The sequence below is a fragment of the Protopterus annectens genome, chromosome 1.part0 (assembly GCF_019279795.1).
Source record: "Protopterus annectens isolate FY-2018-M chromosome 1.part0, PAN1.0, whole genome shotgun sequence".
NCBI lineage: Eukaryota > Metazoa > Chordata > Ceratodontiformes > Protopteridae > Protopterus > Protopterus annectens.
Genome location: NC_056725.1, coordinates 679,537,412 through 679,558,687, shown reverse-complemented (window position 1 = coordinate 679,558,687; position 21,276 = coordinate 679,537,412). Strand labels below are relative to the sequence as shown.

General features: G+C 41.5%; 1 protein-coding gene across 1 annotated transcript in view; it reads right to left on the bottom strand.

The window, feature by feature from the left end:
- The window catches only part of LOC122794026 (ryanodine receptor 1-like), a 2,146,276-nt gene that overhangs the window by 220,211 nt on the left and 1,904,789 nt on the right, over positions 1 to 21,276 (bottom strand). Inside the window, 1 exon segment of the mRNA XM_044062140.1 lies at positions 9,842 to 9,912. Within this exon segment, the coding sequence (XP_043918075.1) occupies positions 9,842 to 9,912 (71 nt within the window).

The following is a 21,276-nucleotide window of genomic DNA, read 5'->3' as shown; positions in this document are numbered from 1 at the left end:
GGTGGAAAAAGTTTTGAAATGATTTATTGTGGGCTCATTTTTTATATCACAAAATAAACTGGCATTTTAACAGGGGTGTGTACACTTTTTATATCCACTCTTGTGTGTGTGTGTGTGTATATATATATATATATATATATATATATATATATATATATATACACACACATATATATATATATATATATATACACACACATATATATATATATATATATACACATACACACACACACACGTGTGTGTGTATGTCTATATATATATATATATATAAAACGTGTGTGTGTACATGTGTCTATATAACAGCTACTTACTCTAAAGAAAGTTCATTTTTCTAAATATAATATGCTCCATGGTTGGTGCTTTGGACATCATCAGACTTGACAAAAGTGATGAAGTAGTTCATAGGTTCATACGTTCATAGGTACGTACTAGGCTATCACCCTGGTGCCTATATAAGCCTAGCCAAAAAGGTTCCCTAGCTTTCGCCAACTACGAAAATTATTTTCCTGTGCCCCTGTCAAGCAGTGCCGCAGAAGTGATCCCCAGGATGAATTTTCTATTTCCCATCCAATCGTCAAGATTTTTCTTAAAGAAGATCAATGAGGAGCTTTGCTTGACATGAATGGGTAGTTTGTTCCAGAGTATGGGAAGTCTCTGGGACAGGAATCTATCCCTCCAGCATGTTCTGTTTATTGTGGTGACAAGGTTTAGGTCCCTGAAGCACGTGATTCAGAGAGATTGTGATTTCTTTAAGTGTAGCTTGTCCAACAGCTCTGGGTTTGACATAGCTTTGTATGTTAGGCAGCGATCACCTCTGAGTAGGCGATATGCGATGGAGTACAGCTGGAGTTTTTTTAAGACGGTTTGCACATGGCATCTGTTTGAGGCTGGTAATCCTCTTAGTGAGGTATTTCTGTGGTCTTTCCAATTGTTGTAGGTATCCTGTGAGATACATGCCAAACGGGGCATTGTACTCTATAATAGGTCTGATGAGGGACGAATAGAGAAGAACAATGACCTCCTTTTTTCTAGAGGAGAACCCTTTTGTGATGTGGTGTGCCACATACAAAGATTTCCTGACTAATGTGGTTATCAAAGGAGAGACTACTGTCCACCTGTGTCCTGAAATCTCTTATCACACTTTTAGTGTTTAGTGAGCTACCTCCTATATGGTAGTTCATGGGTACCGAGTTTTTCCCAAAGGGGATGACAATGCACTTCTTGGCAATGAGCTTGAGGCCATGATTTTGACACCAAGCATCTGTCTCTGTGAGGCCCTTTTGTAGAATGTCTACATCATTAGGTGATTCTATTATGGCTCCCAGTTTGCAGTCATCTGCGAACATTGCTAGCCAAAGACCTTCTGTGTTGGCCTGCACTTCAGAGAAGTAGATGGTGAACAGGAGAGGACCCAGGACTGAACCCTGTGGTACTCCACTCATCACTGGTCTGAAGTTGGACTTGGGAGTCGGCTACTTTTACTGTGTGGGTTCTGTCAGTGAGTCAGTTGGCCACCCATCTTGTGACATAGGGATTTTTGCCCAGTTTATCTATAATTCCAGAGTGGGGGATGGTATCGAGACCCTTGGTGAGGTCAAGATAGGCTGTGTACACTACCTTGCCCTCGTCTACGGCTCTAGTGACTGCTTCAAAGAAGTCAGTCAATCAGGTTTAGTAGACATGATCTACCTTTTACAAACCCAAACTGAGTGGGGTTCTGGGTTTGGAGGTTACCTATGTCTTTGTTTATAAGATCTAAGATGATACGTTTCATGGCCTTGCAGACCAGGCTCGTCAGGCTAATGGGGTGGTAGTGGTGGCTCCCCTTTGTGGAGTGGGATAACAGTCACTGTGCTCCATTCAGTAGGCACATAGCCTGAGGTGAGGCTATGATTGAACATGGTACTTATGTGGGGTGCCAGTTCGTTCTGTAGTTCGTGCAGTATGCAGCCTGGGATGCTGTCTGGTCCCATGGATGCTGTGTTCTTGACTTTGGAGAGTGCAGTCTTTACTGATTACAGAGGCTTTGCATTCTTCCAGTATTAAGAGAAGCATTTTGGAGAGTGAGAGGGGGGTAAAGTTAGCACCGAACCTATCTGCTAGGATGTTGGCAATATTGGTTGGTTCTGTATATTTACTGCCATTGTGCTGTAGCTCAGAGCAGATCTGAGTGTTGCCATTGCGATTCTTGACATAGCTGTAGAATGCTTTGTGGTTGTCTTTGGAATCAGTGGCAATTTTATTTTCATAACTGGCTTTGGAGGATTTTATGAGGGATCTCAGCTTCTTGCTGAGGCTGACTAGGGAGTTCCTCCAATCTTGGGATTTTACTCTTTTTTACAACAGCTTCTTCCTTCTGTTGTGGAGTTTGTTTATGGCAGGGAACCACCAGATTGGCTTCCTTTTTTTGGAGGATAGCATCTTGGTTCTGTTGTGGATGGCATGATCCATACACTCAGGTATGTGCTTATACATTGCATTTGTGTAAGATTCAGCAGTCGTACCTCTATTTTCCATCTGCATGGGTGTCATGAAGTTTGCCACTTCTGTCTTAAGAAGCATGAAGTTGGCTTTGGAGTAGTTTTTGAAGGTGGTTTCCTTAATGGGGGTGGGGTGGGATATGGATGTCAAGGGTGATTAGCTTGTGGTCGGATCTGACCAGCGAGGAACTGACCTCTGGCGTCCAGAATACTGCTGCCCCTGGTGGGGGTGTGGACCAGCTGATCCAAGGCATTGGAATTTATGAGTTCCAGAAAACGTTGAGTGAATGAGCTGGTACATGAGTAGTTTTCCCAGTTGATGGTGGGATAGTTGAAATCACCCATAATTAAGGTATTGAGTTGTACCTTAATATTTTCCAGTATCTTAAGAAATGAAGAGTGTGAATCCTGGGGCATGGTGGGGGATCTGTAAGAAGCTACAACCTGGATTGCAGTCTTGCCCAGTGTTGGTTGCACTTGGATAATTTTGGAGGCATTATGTTCAGCAACTATCCTGGAGATGTGGACATCCTTAATGAATATGGACACACCTCCGCCTTTAGTCTTTCGGTCCAGGTTAGGTGGCCGAAAGGTGTGGTATGAATTATAGCCTGGTATTGCAGGGAAGCTCTCTGGAGCCTTGAACCACGTCTCTGTCACTGCACAGATGTCGATGTTCTCCATTTTAAGGAGTGCCTCGAGTGAGTGCATTTTGAAGTTTAAACTTCTAGCATTGAGTAGCATTACCCTCAGAGTTTGCTTGCTTGTACCTGTTATGGTGGTGAATTTAGTGTTTGAACCTTGCATAAAAAAGGCACTGTAGGGGTGGCAAGAGTCTTAGCCAGTATCCGGAATCCCAGGGACGACAGGTGCAGGCCATCTCTGGCAAAGCATCGTGGTCTGTCGACCATGTTGTCCCAGGCAGACAGATACTGGATCCCCTTAGAATGACACCAGAAGCTTAGCCAATTGCTGAAGTCAATCATTTTGTCCTTGTACTGTGGTATCATTCTGGGCGATGGCAGGATGTTACTCAGGGCTACTGTCATATCCTCCTGGGCTACAAGATCTGAGAACTCCTCCATGTCTCTTTTCATGTAGTCCAGGGAGATACGTCTCAGGTCATTCACACCAACATGGACAATGACAGAGTCGTATTTGTACTTGTTGTGGAGTGACCTGAGTGCATGCATGGCAGATCCTGGCACCCGACAGGCAGCTGACAGTAACTTTCTCCTTGTTTAGCCTGGTGAGTGAGACATCAGTGTGCCTGACTATAGAGTCACCTATGATTAGTGTGTTGGGTACTTTGTTTTGCCTTATGGGCTGAGGTTGAGTGGCACACTGATTTTGTGGGCTGTGTGTCATTTGGGTAGTGTTGGGTGTTGGTGGTTATCTGTGTTTCAGCTTGGGTGGTCTCTGATGCTTGGGCAGATTTTTATTGACAGCCTCCATGAATGTGGGTGTGTGCTTTGTGTTTCTGTGTGGGTTTTGGTAGTGTGGGTTTTGAAGCATTATGTGTTGAGTGTGGTGTGGTGCAGGTGTTAACCGTCTCCTCCTGACTGTCTAGTCCAGTCTTGGCTGGAGAGAGCTTGGCTTCAAGTTTGGCTATATAAGTGCATCTCTCACAGGTTGTAGTGTTGGGTGGTAGGAGGAGAGGGTTGTTAGCATACATGGGGCAATTGCTACATTGCCCCAAGATGCCCTGATTCATCAGGTGGACAGCAGAAAACACCGGTAGCTGACCCATGGGCATGCCTAGATAGGTGATTATTAATTTAAGTACTAAGAACTGTTTTCCTCTTGACAAGTGAGGAGGAAAGTCGAGTGCTGTAGTAATTTGTAGTTTATTTAGTGCTTACAAAAAGTTCTGAGCAAGTGCTGAGCACAATGAAACAGTTTTGAGTGCTGAAACTAAAAAAAACTGGCTAGTTCTAGCTAAAACTAGCTAGTTTTAGCACCAGTCCTAAGAAGAGAAGCACGCCACTGCCTTTTTGGTGATCCACAGTCTTGTCCCAGATGAATATAGGCCGGACATGGTATAACGACAAAGTGTGACAAGTGATATTGCCCATTTTTCATAGATATGGTGGATAGAACAGAGATGATTTGTTTACACATACATTTTGTATACACATATGTTTTTTTTCATGTTTTTTGTGTATATACATTTTCTATATATTTTTCTATTAATAGCAGATTCCAGCACAAGTAACTTGCAGTGATAGAACAAAGTACACTAGATTCATGTAACAAGTTGAATCAATAAGGATGGGGTACTACAGTTACCAAAATATTAAGTATTTGTATATTTTCTTCTTTTTTTATATGCTGATTAATTGTTAATTGTCAATGGAGTGACTAAGAGGCTTAACATAATCAAATATGTTTTCATTATAAGGCCCTATATATGCATTGTTTATACACGTTTTTAAAATGCACAGTTTTTAATATGTATTTTTTAATGGTAATTATGGTTCAAGCATCCAATGTTTAATTATAGATATGCATTTAACATTAAAATGAATAAAAGATGGGGTATCACAAAAAGTACAATAAGAACTAACACCACTAGTTTGTATTAGGGTAAAAAAGGATCCTATCTTTTTAAATGCAGTGTAATAAATGATTAATTGAGGATTAATTAAACAATTAAGCATGGCAGGAATAATATAAAAGAACCTGCCTAATAATGCAGTAAATGTCTTGAAAAAGCCTGGGAGGGCCCGGGTGAAAGCGCTTGACGAGATATTTGGATTTATTTTATGTGTTTTTAACGCTTCTACTGGTGAAGCTGACAATAAAAGTTTTGTTCCTGCACTTTGGTTTGGCACCTTGGTATCCTGCTTTCTTGAATTTTACCAGTTGGTGTTGTTCCTGCAAAGGAGTTTCTTGTTCGGTTGTCCCAGATGATGCAAGGGTCTGCAGGCTTGTAGCTGTTTTCTGGTAGATGCTTCAAATAGCAACCAGACCAATCAGGAATGTTAAGTACAAACACTCACTCTCCAACCAGAAAGAGTCAGGAATCAATGCACGCTGTTCCTACTCTCACCAGGATCAGAATATAAGAACAGATTCTAAGCTATCACCTATAAAGCAGTTATTAAGCTTTCTGGTGATCAGCAGTCTCCAGGAAATAATGTAACTGCACTCCTTCTGTCACCAGGAGAAAACAGAAGCACTAATCCCAAGATGACTACTGAGAGGCAGACTGTGGGCCGTACAATAACTGGTGGTCTTGCAATAGATGCTTAAAGGTAAGATGAAAACAATGGTTTATCCTAAACACTGCAGTGTGCACTAGAGGAGTTAGATGTGAAAGTAGGTAACTTAAGTTTTACCTGTCTAATAGATTGAAAGGGGGTGGGCACTTTTGTATTCTGGTGCTACGGAATACAGTAGGATGGCCAATAAATTTAAATAGTTAAAGGGAAGTGATTTTACAAAATGATAATTTTGTGCTTACTCACACCACGCAGTAAAAGCAGAAAGGAAATGAGATATATGGTCAAATTAACATAAGGGGCAGGCAACTAGAAAGAGAGTGGTGTTTAAGAACACAACAGTAACTGGGTGAGAGGGTGGGAAAAAATTCTGTCTGACTCACAAGAGAGAGGCTGTGGTCTCTTTTCAAGTTTTAGTATGCAGTTAAAAGCAGAATACAAGTAAAACACAGTGAAAAGAAAACAAATCACAGTATACAAAACAGAAAAAGGCAATAAAGTAATACAAAACACAACAAATAAAAAGCAAACTAACCTTTCCCTCACAGCAAACTGTAGCAGAATCTGGGTGAGCCTTTTCAGTAAAGCTCTGAAATGTTTTATTTTACTCCATAAATTGAAAGTTTAGTTTCTAGCTCCACCCCCTCAGTTCACAGGTGATTAACCTTAGCTGACCTGTTGTAACTTATGTGTGACTCCTTAACTGACCTCTTCTGATTTCTGTCTGACTCACAAGAGACAGGCTGTGGTCTCTTTTCAAGTTTTAGTATGCAGTTAAAAGCAGAATACAAGTAAAACACAGTGAAAAGAAAACAAATCACAGTATACAAAATAGAAAAAGGCAATAAAGTAATACAAAACACAACAAATAAAAAGCAAACTAACCTTTCCCTCACAGCAAACTGTAGCAGAATCTGGGTGAGCTTTTCCAGTGAAGCTATTGTGGTGACCTTAAAACACCACACTGGGTGGGTAAATATAATTACTTGCAGTTATAAGTTTTTTTTTTTACTGAAAAACACCTGCTACTAATGTACCACTTCCCCTTAGAAGGTGGTTACTTTATTTCCATAATTACAGATGTTGGAAGTGTAGAACATGAAACTGAAAAAAAATTGTTTATAATGGGTTTAGTAGTATAATACCGTAGAGTCTGCCAACCATTGTGAAGTTAAAGCATTCACTACTACATTCGTTGGTATCTCATGAACTGTAGCTAATGCCAGAAACACAGAAATATTACATTTTGCATTATGGCTGCCTTCATTCATTCAGATTTTACATTACCTTAGGTCATTGGACAGTCATACAAATGAAAACAACATGCTCAAAACATACTCAAAAATGTAGTCAGTATTCAGTACTCTCTATAAGTAAGGAAATATCTCATTTGTAATTGGTTTAGGAGTGAAACTAATCATGGTCATTTTAAAAATGACCTGTCAAGAACTGTAACTAGGTGAAGTGGCACCCTAGGCAATCACTGGACTGTCAACCACTCAACCCAAGTTGAAGACCAAATAAATAAAAAAAAAAACAGTCTTCCAAAATGAAAAAATGGGGAGAGGCAAAAAAGGATCTTCTAAAATTTGATAACCCAGGGTGAAAAAAAAAAAGGTGATACACAAAAAATTGGACAGAGAACTGTAGCAAAGAGCTTACACAAACAATTACTAAAATTACTAACAGACGTTTCTTGGCTGGAGTGCTTTCTGTGCGGAGTCTACATGTCCTCCCCATGGTCGAGTGGCCTCCGAAAGATATGCGTGAATGGGCATGCATTCGCTGAAGGTTGGACGTCGGGCTGGCAACTCGGCACCATAAAAATCTACTGCCAATCATTAGTGGACTGGAGTTCCGCTGTGGCGACCCCTAACCGGGAAAAGCCAAAAAGACAAAGACAAACAAAACTAACAGACAACGGTGTATTGTACTCTTGTCCCCTCACAGATTGAGTCTGGGCTGCTGCCCTCCCCTAGGTTTCCCCACCCTACTTATAATAATGATACTGTCAACAATCAAGGTCACTACCATCCAGGCACTGTGCATCTACCAACATTTGTGAATAATGCTGTTTTCTTTAAGACTATGTATATTTCTTTCTATCTTGTCTCTAATGTAGCTCTGAAAATGCAAAACAACAATCCTACATCTCTCAGAAACAAGTTACTGCTTAGTAGTATAGCTGCCCACTGCATTCATATGCTGTATACTATACACCATCATGGACAGAAATGTTCTTAAATTAGTGTCACTCTCCTCAGTCTATTACTCCTTTGAATGCTTAACATAAATTCTTCCATGGCACACAAAGTTACCCCTCTACTTAATTTCCTAAATTATAAAACTGTCGATATTACCAACTGTCTCCAGGAACCATAAGTCAAAATACACTATGGTACTGCAGTTTACCAAGGTGGACAGATACTGGCTAAGAAATACTAGTGTCCACACTTAGATGAGACTTCTTACATGCATCACATAATTATGTTTAGTATCTGTCTGTTAGTATTTATTTCATAACTATAATGATGTTTGTTTAACTTTTCTTGCCATGAGTACTGTCATTCTTTTTTGGGCTCAATCATTTCTGTTTGTTATTTACAATAGCAGCTTGAGTAAACTAAGAAATATAACAAATTATTCCCTGGATAAAACATTACTTTTTTAACATATGTAAAAGTCTGTAGTACCTCAGCCTGCCAGTCTTCAAGAAGACAAATTGGACTTGTATAAAAGTCTCTGGCACCTTGGCTTGCCTGCCTTCAAGGAGAAACCCTAAGAAACAAACTTTTTCCTCTCAAATTATAGCAATATAGAAAAATATTATTATCCTAACAAACATATGTTACCATATTCACATTATAACAATTTCAGAAATTCATTTTATTGCAATTCAGCTTGCTAGCATTATTTATGCAGTTCGCTTTAGCGACATCAGTTGACACTGCAAAGGTAAAATAACTTGTTCAGCTTTTCTTGTAGAATATAATCACATTTTAGTAGATGGTCCTTTATTGGATTTTATGTTCTGGAAAGTACTGACACAGTTACGTGATCCATTGCTACTGATCACAGTGTATCAATGGGCTACCTGTAAAGGACAGCTGATTTCTTTGTGACTGATGAAATGCAAGCAATTTCAACAAGTTCAGAAATGATCAAAAGTGCCAAGGTGAAATGAACTGGATTAAAAAGATGTGCCTTATTAGCAGAATATATTTTCTGCTATTCTCCAAGATAATTTAGGCCTAAAGACATTTAGACATTGAGGGTGTGTGTGTGTGTGTGTGTGTGTGTGTGTGTGTGTGTGTGTGTGTGTGTGTGTGTGTGTGTGGGTCTACTTCATTTGCCCTAACTTCCAATTGATTAACACCCATTTGACTGAGACCAAATGACTGAAATTTCATTTTACTGACACTTCATTTGACTGACAAGTATTACTGGCAGTCTCCAGAGCACTGTAAGGCAAGTAAATGGAATATGTCCCTTTCCCCACTGTAGTGTGACCCTGGAGTTAGAATATATAGTTGGGGGGGGTATGGGGGGCACATCCCTCCCACAATGGGGGGTGTGGGGGGCAAAGCCCCCCACTTACTTTTGTTTTACTAAGCAATATTTAAGCAAAACCAAACAATATAATATGAAATTAAGTGGGGGCCTTCGCCCCCACAGCCCCCATTGTGGGAGGCTGAGCCCCTCACACTCCCAACTATATATTCTAACTCCAGGGTCGCACTACAGTGGGGAAGGGGACATATTCCATTTACTTGCCTTACAGTGCTCTGGAGACTGCCAATAATACTTGTCAGTCAAATGAAGTGTCAGTCAAATGAAATTTCAGTCAAATGGGTGTCAGTCAATTGGAAGTTAGGGAAAATGAAGTAGACCCATATATATATATATATATATATATATATATATATATATATATATATATATATATATATATATATATAAACATTGTACTTGCATGGGGAATGAATGAAGAGATGATGCCCTTTTAGATAAGTTTTAAAAGTCAAATCATTTTGTTGCTGTTTCATATGAACTGGGTGTTTGATGAACATAACCATAATTAGAAAGTGCAATTTATAAAAAAATGGACTAATACATAGTACCAAAACAACTTACTCAGCTTTCTCAGTTTCTGCTGGAAGTTCCTCAATTATCTTTGGTTCAGATGCCATTTCCTCAGCTTGTTGCTAATGGGTAGTAAAAAACATAACAGAAATTAACCTAAACAACCAAAACACAGTTTCTGATCACAATGGATTCTGAAATCTAAAAATTTCAAAGTGGTCTGAAATGGAGTTAAAAAAAGGCACCCAAGCTAACAATATACTAACACTAACATCTATGACCTAATCATCATTGCAGTCCTATTTTCCAAGGCTATACTGACCATGGAATCGAGAAAAACCTACACAGATTATGCATTACAACCCAAAGAAAAAGCATTTCACACCAAAGTGAAGTAGTAACACCCTTACCTTAAGAGTGCATATTTACCTAATAATTCCTGACATACTCTAAACTGAAAGTAGTGATATAAATAGGATCAACAAAACCTCCATATAGCAATAACTGACTGATTTAAATTAACGTTAGTGTTCGACGTGATCTAGACAATACATCTCTGATAATGGTATAGCAATGTGAAAAATATACATTAAGAGATGAATAGTCAGCAAAAAATCTGCTAAGACACTCAAGACATGAAGCCAACAAAATAAGAAAAATGGCACCATACTGAAAATGTTGTACCCATGTTTCAAGGATAGGAAATTAAATAATGTATTTCAGATCTTCATGGTAAATCTCCTGGTGCCCTTGTTTTTCACTAATGCCCTTGATTTCACCACAACTTTCTTGGCTGCCTCTCACAAAACTTGTTTTTTTATCACAAATTATGAGGATGAAATAGATCAATGAAACAAACTACTGAAAGTTTTATACATATTTTTCAGAAAATATATTAAATCACAGGTATATTAATTTTGTTGATTCTCAATAAAACTGAATTCTTTTTTAATAGATGTACTTGCATTTCAGATCTTGTCCACAATTTTTTTTAATGTTTCTTTAGTTCATGGGGAGATATGCTCAGAGCTGTGTGTAATGGCTGCCTCTACACCAAACACTATGTTAATTTGTCATGCTGAATTATAAACTATGAGTGACAATATCTGCTTGTAATCTGATTTAGCAAGACAGGGAAAGTACCAAAGGAGAGAAGATGACAGAAACAGTGTAGGTCACATTTGGTACAAAAACTGTCATTGCTGCTTAGAACAGGAATGAATGCTGGCAAGATTTTTTCTCACTGAGACATGCATTGGTAACTAAAGAGAAAATACTACTAAAAACTTACTTTAATAAGCAAAATATACCATGGAGCATTCTAAGAGCTTCCTTAGCTAGATATAAAGATTCCATGTGTTTAGTCAGCACCATGGTGTAGAGTGATAAAACCCTAATTATGGCCCCGGCAACCTATGTTTGATTAACATCTTAGGCATCTGAGGAGGTAGTAGGGAGGGATGGGTGGATCCATAATTGGTGGGAGGGAGGGTGTTTTTGTCATCATACTCCCAAGGGGAAGAATGGTAAAATGAGGGGAATAGCATTCAGATGAGGTCAACGAACATAGGGGGTGGGGGCAGGAAAAATGCATAGGGCATAATAATAGTAAAAAATCCCCCTGAATGGAATGCAGAAGACCAGGGTAGGGTTTCTAAGCCTTAAAAATCAAAGTTCATATAGTCAATCTTGTGGTTTACAGCAGTGAAGTCCAAACTCTTACCAGTATGGCCCAGTTTGATTATCACCCAGATGCTAGAGGAGTTAGTGACAGAAGGGTAAAAGATTAACTAGGCAATGTCTGTTCACCTCTTTCCATAAATGGGGTTAGGGTATGCATCTAAGGTGTGCCTTTCAGGGAAGGGGTTAGAATATGCATGTCAGGGGTACACTGCATGTCTTAGAATACCACATGGTGACTGAAAAAAAACACACATATTATCATGTCAGGGCATGCAAGGCCTTCTGTGAGGCTGCATCACTCACATGCTAAATCCATGACTGTGATACTGAGCATGAGCAGAGGGAGTCAGCTAGGGCTTAAATGAACTACATTCTGACTTCCTGAGTAGGATGATGGTCACACTGCTCCAGCTGCCAAGAGAAATGAAATGGGGAGATGGAGGAAAGGCTTGATGGTCAGCAGAGACTGAGGGCAAAAATATAAATGCAAAAACAAACCAAAATTCACTAAATATGACAGCAGAAGAGGTTTGTACATATGTTATGTATCTCCTGATGAAAGGACTGTGTTATCCTGAAAGTATCAGTAGCTGTACTATTTGCTCTATAAAATATTAACTGGTCCAATAAAAGGTATCACATCAGCTCTGTGCTCCAGTGCATATTTAGGGAGTTGTGCTAATCTTTTCCAGCACAGGCTGTACATTTATTTATTATTTTATTTTATTTGCAATTTGAATACCGCGGATGTCCACTGGGCCGAAATGACCCATTTTCAGTGGAGGCCCGGGGAGAAATCTCCAAGAAGCATTATACAATTTAGATACAAATGATAGTTAATATTAAAGATCTTATCTGCGGTGGTGCAGCGGTAGCATTGCTGCCTCACAGCAAGAGGTTCTCCCATTCGATTCTCGGCTGGAGTGCGGGGAGTGCCTTCTGTGTGGAGTCTGCATGTCCTCCCTGCAGTTGGGTGAGCGTTCTAAAGACATGCGTAAATGGGTGTGCCTTCATTGAAGGTTGAACGTCGAGCTGGCACCTCGGCGTTCGTCAAAAATCTACTGCCAATCATTAGTGGACCGGAGTTTTGCTGTGGCGACCCCTAACCGGGAAAAGCCAAAAGACAACAACAACATGTAGAATAGTAACTCATAAATGCATTCAATATCATGCATAGTTAAATTCATTAAGCTTGAAGGTAGGGATCACTCAGTTTCATTTGAGGAAAACAGATATGGGCTAGGTGTGGAAACAGTTTACATACAAACCTTTTAAGAAAATGTAAATATGCTTTACGTACACACATCAACAGTAGAATGCTATTTACAAGGTTGGGCTGTGTGAGGGTGGCTGTAGGAGGTGAGAGTTTAGAGAGAGGCTATAGAAAATGTTGAGAGTTTAGATGGGCTCATAGGAAGATAACTATGAGAGTTGTAGAGCTTGGGAACCAGAGAGAGAACCCCCTTGGATTAGGCTGGGTGAAGGCAGGTACATTTCCATTTAGTGGACAGGTGTTTGAATAGTTGGGTTTTGAAGTTTTCTGTGTTTGGTATGGTTCTTAGTGTGGAGGGAAGGGAATTCCATTTTTTGCCTAGTGAGAAAGATAGGAGATGTTGGCCAGCAGGACGTTTAGGTTTATGGATAGTAATTAAGTTCTGATTTTCAGATCTGAGAGCTCTGTTGGGTGTATAAGGGGGAAGGATGTAAGTTAGAGCAGGACATTGTGTTGGGTGAAATATGAGTATGTGCAGTAGTGAGTTGGAGATAGTCTAGGTAGTTTGGGAGTTCAAGCCAATTCAGGGATTGTAGGGTTAGGCAGTGATGGGTGCTATTTTTAGATTTAGAGGCAAATTTAGAGATTTTATTGTAGCAGTTTTCTAGTTTAGAGGTGATAGAGGAGGACAGGTTGGTTAGGAGAGGGGCTCCGTATAATAAGGAAGGAAGAAGATAAGTCGAGGCCAGAGTTTGCCTGGTAGAGTTGGAGAGGAAGCGATTATTCCTATACAGCATACCTAGCTTTTGCTGGGTTTTCTTAATATTTTGTTGAATATGAATATCAAACTTGAGGTGTTCATCTACAGTAATGCCAAGTAGTTTGGCAGAGGGGACTACTTCTATAGGTGAGTTGGTTTGACTATAGACTTTGAAGTTGTTTTTATCGTAGGAGAGGTTCTTTGTGGGAGGGAATAGTAGAATCTTTGATTTATTTGCATTGAGAGAGAGGTGGTTTTGGTGCATCCAGGTTTCAGTTGAGAAGGCAGTTTGGGTTTTAGTCAGCAATTTAGAGAGGTTTGAGGCAGAGAAGACTAAGGTTGAAACGTCTGCGTATTGAATGATTTTAGCATCAGGAATAGCAGTGTGAAAGTTATTGATGAAGATTTTAAAAAGCATTGGCCCAAGGATGGATCCCTGTGGTACGCCAGTTGGGGGTAGGTAGAAAGAATCCCTGTTATCTGCTGAAGCACGGTACTCATGTCAAGGAAATTTACCTGTTTATACTCAGGAATGCCTCTTATTTTGGTTACTGTTTTTAGCAAGTTGTCTGGCTTGTTTTTTTCAGAAACATCAGCTAACTTCAGCAGAAGTATTTAATGGTACAAAAGAAGGTGCTGCTTTCTCTGAGGAAACTTATGTAAACTGGAAGAACCACTTTTGTATATGAAGGACTGATTCCCTGACCAGAAAGAGACTTTGCTTAAAATAAAAGAAAAATCTTTAAATCTGAAGGCATTGTATTCTTACAACACAATACAACTGAAAGAAACTCTGAGTCTGCAATGAACAGCATTGATCATTGAAATTGCTGCACTCAGTGATTACAGTGTCTTACATACAGAGAGAGAGAAAAATTCATAAACTATCAGGATTTGCAAGCAGAAATGAGAACAATGTGGAAGAAAGAAAAACAGACAGACACAACAGTGGTAGGAGAAGAATTTATAGTCTTACTTATATATATTACCAATACATGTAATGCCGAATAAATTACAAAAGAGGTCAATTCTGGGCACATTGCTGATGACAAGAAGTGCACTCTTGTCTAACATCAAAGAATGAAACCATACTAATTTCATGAACTCTGTTTGTAATCTGACTTGGGAATGAGGTCCATTTCCATCATGGTATTAGAAACCCAAAAGACTTGGAGAAATTTAACTGAAAAAAAATTCAGTTCTGTAAGTAAACTTACCATAACAGTAGATCTGATAGATCACTGGTGCAGCAGTCTAAAGTATTGGGACCAGATGGCAGAACTCCAATAAAAGTCAGAGCGTCAAAAGCTTCACAGCTTTCTTACCCCCAAGAAAGGAGGCTACAGCTTTGAAAAGAATTTATCAGCATTAATCAGTATAACTATATACACAAGAATATTTACATTTACATGCTGGCAATTCATTACAAAACTAAAAAAAAAAGGGAATGGAGGGAGAGGATAGTTGCTGCAATTCATTAAAAAAACTAAATAAATGGAATGGAGGGTTGGGACATCAATTAGGTTCATAGGTAGGTAACTAGGCTATCTGCCCGAAGGCATTTATAAGCCTAGCCGGAATGTGTTGGCTTTCACTGCCCCCTTAGATAAGTTCCCTGTGCCTCTGTCCAGCAGAGCCACTGAAGTGATACCCGGGCTAAACTTTCTGTTTCCCATCCACTCGAGGTTTTTCTTGAAGAGTGTTAGTGAGAAGCTCTGCCTAATGTAGACTGGAATCTTGTTCCAGAGCATGGGAAGTCTCTGGGACAAGAATCTATCCCTCCAGCACATCCCATTTATTGTTGTGGTGAGGTTTAGATCCCTACAGTGTGTGGCTCAAGGGGATATGGTTTTCTTTACGTGGAGCATGTCCATCAATTCTGGGTTGGACATGGCCCTGTATGTCAGGCATAGATCACCTCTGAGTAGGCGGTATGCAACCGAGTACAGCTGGAGTTTCTTCAGTCAAGCTGCATAGAGCATCTGTTTGAGGCCAGTAATTCTCTTGGTGAGGTACTTCTGTGGTCTTTCCAGCTGTTGCAGGTGTCTTGTAAGGTAAATCCCAAATGGGGCATTGTACTCTATGATGGGTCTGATGAGTGATGCATAGAGGGGCACAATGACCTCTTTTGATCTGGATGCAAACCCTTTTGTGATTAGGTGGGCCACATAGAAGGATTTTCTAACCACTTTGGCAATGTGATTATCAAAGGAGAGATTACTATCTACTTGGGTCCCGAGATCCCTTATTACGTCTTCCATATTTAGGGGGCTACCACTTATGTGGTAGTTTGTGGGTACTTTGTTTTTTTCCAAAGGGGATGACTATGCACTTTTTGGCATTTAGCTTGAGGCCATTGACACCAGGTATCTATCTCAGTGAGACCCTTTTGGAGGATGTCTGTGTCAGCCCGAGAGTCAATTATAGCCCCTAGCTTGCAGTCATCTGCGAACTTGGTCAGCCATAGACCTCCTGTGCTTGCCTGTACCTCTGAGAAGTATATGCCAGGGATCCTAGGACTAAGCCCTGGGGAACGCAACTTGTAACCGGTTTAGAGGGAGACCTAGCTCCTGCAACTCTTACCATGTGGATTCTGTCCGTGAGCCAGTTGGCAACCCATCTCATGGCGTAGAGGTTTATGTTCAGGCTGGTGAGCTTGTCTATAATACCAGAATGGGGAATGGTGTCGAAGGCCTTTGCGAAGTCTAGGTAGGCTGTGTGGACCACCTTTCCCTTGTCTATAGCCTTGGTAATTATCTCAAAGAAGTCCACCAGGTTTAGGAGGCATGATCTGCCCTTAAAGCTGAACTGGGTAGGGTCCAGTGTTTGGAGGTTCCCAATGTCTCTGTTAATGAGATCCATGATGATGCGCTTCATAGCCTTGCAGACCAAGCTGGTCAGGCTTATAGGGCGATAGTTCTCGGGGTCTGTTGTGGCTCCACATTTGTGGAGTGGAGTAATCATTGCTGTACACCACTCTATGGGCATGTAGCCTGTAGAGAGGCTGAGTTTGAACAGTGAGTTTAGGTGAGGGGTTAGTCCACCTTTGAGCTCATGCAGGACGCAGACTGGGACACCGTCCAGTCCCACTGATGCTATATTTTTGGCTTTGGAGAGGGCTGTTTTAACCGGAGTGTCTGTGATTTTCAGGGGCACTACATTCTTCTGGTATGGTTATGGGCCCTTTTGGGGGTGAGAGAGGGGTGAAGTTTGCACTGAACCTGTCTGCCAGGATGTTGGTGATATTGGTTGGTTCAGTGTATTTTGTGCCATTCTGCACTAACGCTGAGCAGATCTGAGAATTGCCACTTAGATTCTTAACATAGCTAAAGAATGCCTTGTGGTTATCCTTGGAGTCCTTGGCAATTTTTCTTTCGAAGCTAGCCTTTGATGATTTTATGAGGGATTGTAGTTTCTTGCTGATACTGATCAGGGATGTCTTCCTTGGGATTTTACTCTTTTCTGTACTAGTTTCCTCCTTCTATTGTATAGCTTGTTTATGGCAGGGGTCCACCAGACTGGTTTCCTTTTCTTGGAGGAGTGAGGCTTGGTTTTGCTTGGGATAGCATGATCCATGCATTCTTGTAGGTGCCCGTAAAGTGCATTAATAAAGGATTTTGCAGCTTGGGCAGCGTTATCCTTTAGCATGGGGTCCAATATGTTGTCATCTCTGGTGGGGGTGTTGACCAGTTGATCCAGGGCATTTGAGTTTATAAATTCTAGGAAATGTTGGGCAAGGGAGTTAGTACTTGAGTAGTTCTCCCAGTTAATGTATGGGTAATTGAAATCACCCAATATCAGGGTGTTTGGTAGGACCTTTATGTTTCCCAGTGTTTCCAGAAATGTGGAATGGGGGTCCTGGGACATGGTGGTTGATCTGTAGCAAGCCACAATTTGAATTGCAGTTTTGCCCATTGTTAGTTGCACGTGGATGATCTCTGAAGCATCGTGCTGTGCCACTAACCTGGAGGTGTGGGTATCCTTGATGAATATAGATACGCCCCCGTCTTTTGTATTCCGGTCCGGGTTTTGTGGCCAAAATGTATGGTATGAGTTGTAACCTGGTAGTGCTGGGGTGCTCTCTGGAGCCTTAAACCAGGTTTCTGTTACTGCACATATAATCGATTTTCTCCATATTGAGGAGTGCCTCGAGTGCGTGCATTTTGAGGTTTAGACTTCTGGCATTGAGAAGCATTACCCTCAGTTTTTTGTTACTTGTGCTATTTATGGTGGTGGGTTTGACTTTTGAGCCTTGCCTAAAAAAGGCACTATGGGGGTAGCAAGAGCCTTGGCCAGTATTCAAAAGCCTAAGGGTGACAGGTGCAAGCCATCTCTAGAGAAGCAGCGTGGCTTGTCGAGCATGTCATCCCAGGCTGACAGACACTGGATCCCCTTTGAATGACACCAGAAGCTTAGCCAATTGTTGAAATTGATAATTTTTTCTTTATACCGTGGTATCATTCTTGGTGATGGCAGGATGCTACTCAAGGTCAGGGTCATACTGGCCTGGGCTACATGATCAGAGAGCTCTTCCATGTCTCTTTTCATGTAGTCCAGGGAGGTATGGCTCAGGTCATTCACACCAACATGGACAATGACAGAGTCGTACTTGTACATGTTCTGGAGTGACCTGAGTGCTTGTGTTATGTGGCAGATCCTGGCACCCAACAGGCAACTAACAGTAACCTTCTCCTTGTTCAGCCTGGTGAGTGGGACGTCAGTGTGCCTGACTATAGAGTCACCTATTATTAGTATGTTGGGTATGTTATTTTGCCTTAAAGGATGTGATTGCGTGGCACACTGGTTTTGTGAAGTATGTGTTTCATGGTTTGTGTTGGGGGGTGGAGGTTGCTTGGGTGTCTGCTTTGGAGGTCTATGTTGCTTTTGCAGATTTTTATTTAGAGCCTCCGAGTATGTCTTCATGTATTTATGTGTTTTTTTGCCGGTGCTGGTTTCATAGGTCTATGTGAGACTGGTGGAGTGATGCAAGTAATTCCCTTCTCCTCTTGACTGTCTGGTCCAGTCTTAGGTTGAGACAGCTTAGCCTCCAGTTTGGCTGTATAATTGCATCTCTCGCATGTGTTAGTGTTCGGTGGTAGGAGGAGAGGGTTGTCTATGTACATGAGGCAGTTGTAACATTGCCTCAAAATGCCCCGATTCACCAGTTGGACCAGAGAGTACACCTGAAACTGCCCTTTGGACATGCCTGGATAAGTACAGTGATTTGTTTTACTGATTGGCTTGTAAGGTCGAATCGAGAGCCTTGTCCTTCTCTACAGTATGGGGGGGGGTCTAGTGCTAAGGTTTATTAATGCTTGCTATGAGTTTTGAGCAAGTGCCGGGCTGAGAAGTGAATGGTTTGAGCGCTTAAGTTGGAAGTTTGCCTAGTTCCAAGGGAAAAATTGAAGAGTAGACTTAGTGGAGCCGGGAATAGTTATACCCTAGCTAACCGGTGATGCCCAGCAGGCAAAACCACACAAATGCAGGTTTTATAGCACAGAAATGAAAGAGATAGAAATTAGCACAAAATGGCCAATAAACTACTAATTTCTGGGCTGAAACCACTCCTCCAGGGACAGATAGGCTGCTCAAAACTCCCCTCTCTCACAGTTGAACAGAGAAACTTCTTTCTATCCAAGTAAGGTATGGGCAAACAGAAAAGTGTAATACAGCCCTGAATTCAGAACTAACCTGAAAACTGGACTATACTAGCTTAGAAAGGCAGGAAAACAAGTATACTAGCTTAGAAAGGTGGGAAAAGTTTTAGTTATGTACTTACCATAACGATAGATGTATGTGATCCATCTCGCCTACATTCATTACTGACGGGCTCGGCTCCGACTCGGCCGCTATAACTAGCACGAAGTCCCTCATTGGCTGGGCTAACCCTGTATCCCAGGATGCACCATGCCCAACCCCCCAGATCTTGTTTGCCCCAATATTATCTTCCCACATACACCACACCACAAGGGTATATATGTAAGAGGAGAGAAAAAATAATATCCTCAGAGGGATCAGAATACAAGTTTCCTCCAAGTCCAACAGGTAGGGGGAAGGAGGGAGTGCAGAATGTAGGCGAGATGGATCACATACATCTACCGCTATGGTAAGTACATAACTAAAAGATGTAATGTGATCCTATCTCGCCTACATTCATTACTGACGGGACAGCGTCCCTAACACCTAAATCCTGGGAAGCTCACTGGAAAACACTCCTGAGCACTGTGGAACCAAAGGAAGCCCAACCTCTAGAGGCCACATCCAGTTTGTAATGAGAAATAAAGGTATGTGGAGAAGTCCAAGTAGCCGCTGCACATATCTCATCTATGGATAGTCTAGCATGAAAAGCCACTGAAGTAGACATAACCCTGGTAGAATGCACCTTAACTGGAAAGGGAAGATGCCTACCCGCTAATGCATAAATAAATGAGATGCAGTCCCTAATCCACTTAGCTATGGTGCCCTTAGTTACAGATCTGCCAATTCTATTGTCCGAAAAGGACACAAACAACTGATCTGATTTCCTCTCCTGTTGTGTCCTATTTAAATAAAACTTCAGTTGTCTATGCACATCCAACTGGTGAAATTTGTATTCTGCTTTGTTGGAAAACTGTGGAAAAAAGACCGGAAGCTCAATAGACTGGTGGAGACAAAGGGCAGAAGAAACCTTAGGGAGAAAGGAAGGATTAAGTCTCAGAGATACTCTGTCCTTATGAAAAATCAAATAAGGAGGTTTAACAGAAAGGGCTTGAAGCTCCGATACCCTTCTGGCTGAAGTTATGGCTGCCAAAAAGGCAGTCTTCCATGACAAAAATTTCAATTCGCAAGAGGCTGCCGGCTCAAAGGGAGAAGACGTTAAAGCTCTGAGCACCACATTTAAATCCCATGGCAAAACGTGTTGCGAAACCGGAGGGCGAAGCAACCAGGCTCCTTTTAGAAAGGCTTTACACAGCTTATGACCCATGAGGGAAGGCACATATGCAACATGATAATTAGAGATTGCTGCCAACTGAACCTTTATAGTGGAGGCAGCCAAACCCTGTCTAAAAAGTGTTGCTAAGAAATCTAACACCGCCGACACAGGGGCTGTAAGGGGATCAAGATCACGTTGCTGAGCCCAAATTGCAAATCTCTTCCATTTACTAGAGTATATTTTCCTAGTAGAAGACTTGTGGGAGGAGGACAGAATATGTACTACTTCCGGGGTAAGGATATGCTGTCTGACTAAGGTCGGAAGTGGAGAAGCCAGGCAGCGAGCTTGAGAGTTCGTAGGGATGGATGGAGCTGTCCTGAACTGATGAGTCAATAGGTCTGGAGCTGGGTCCAGAATACAAGGACCATCCACCGCATACTTCCGAAGGAAGGGGAACCAAACTTGATGAGGTCAGAGTGGTGCGATCAAAATCATCTTGCTTCCCAAGCAGGTAGCCTTCTGAATCACTCTTGGCAGAAGTGGGACCGGCGGGAAGACGTAGAGCAGACCGGAGGGCCAATTGCGGACTAGAGCATCCCTGGGTGACTCCCCCTGTGGGGGGATCAGAGTGAAAAAACCGCTGCACTTCACATTCAGGGGGCTGGCAAAGAGGTCGCAGCAGGGAGGCCACCTGGAGAAGATCTGAGCAGCCACTCGATTGTTCAGGGACCACTCGTGAGGCATCAGAATAGCTCTGCTCAGCCTATCTGCTATCACATTGGACTTCCCTGGAATGTGCATTGACACTAGAAAGTGCTGGGAAGCGATCGCCCAATTCCACACTCTCATGGCCTCCCTGCAAAGGGTGTAGGACTTGGTTCCTCCCTGCTTGTTCAGATACCAAACAACCGACATAT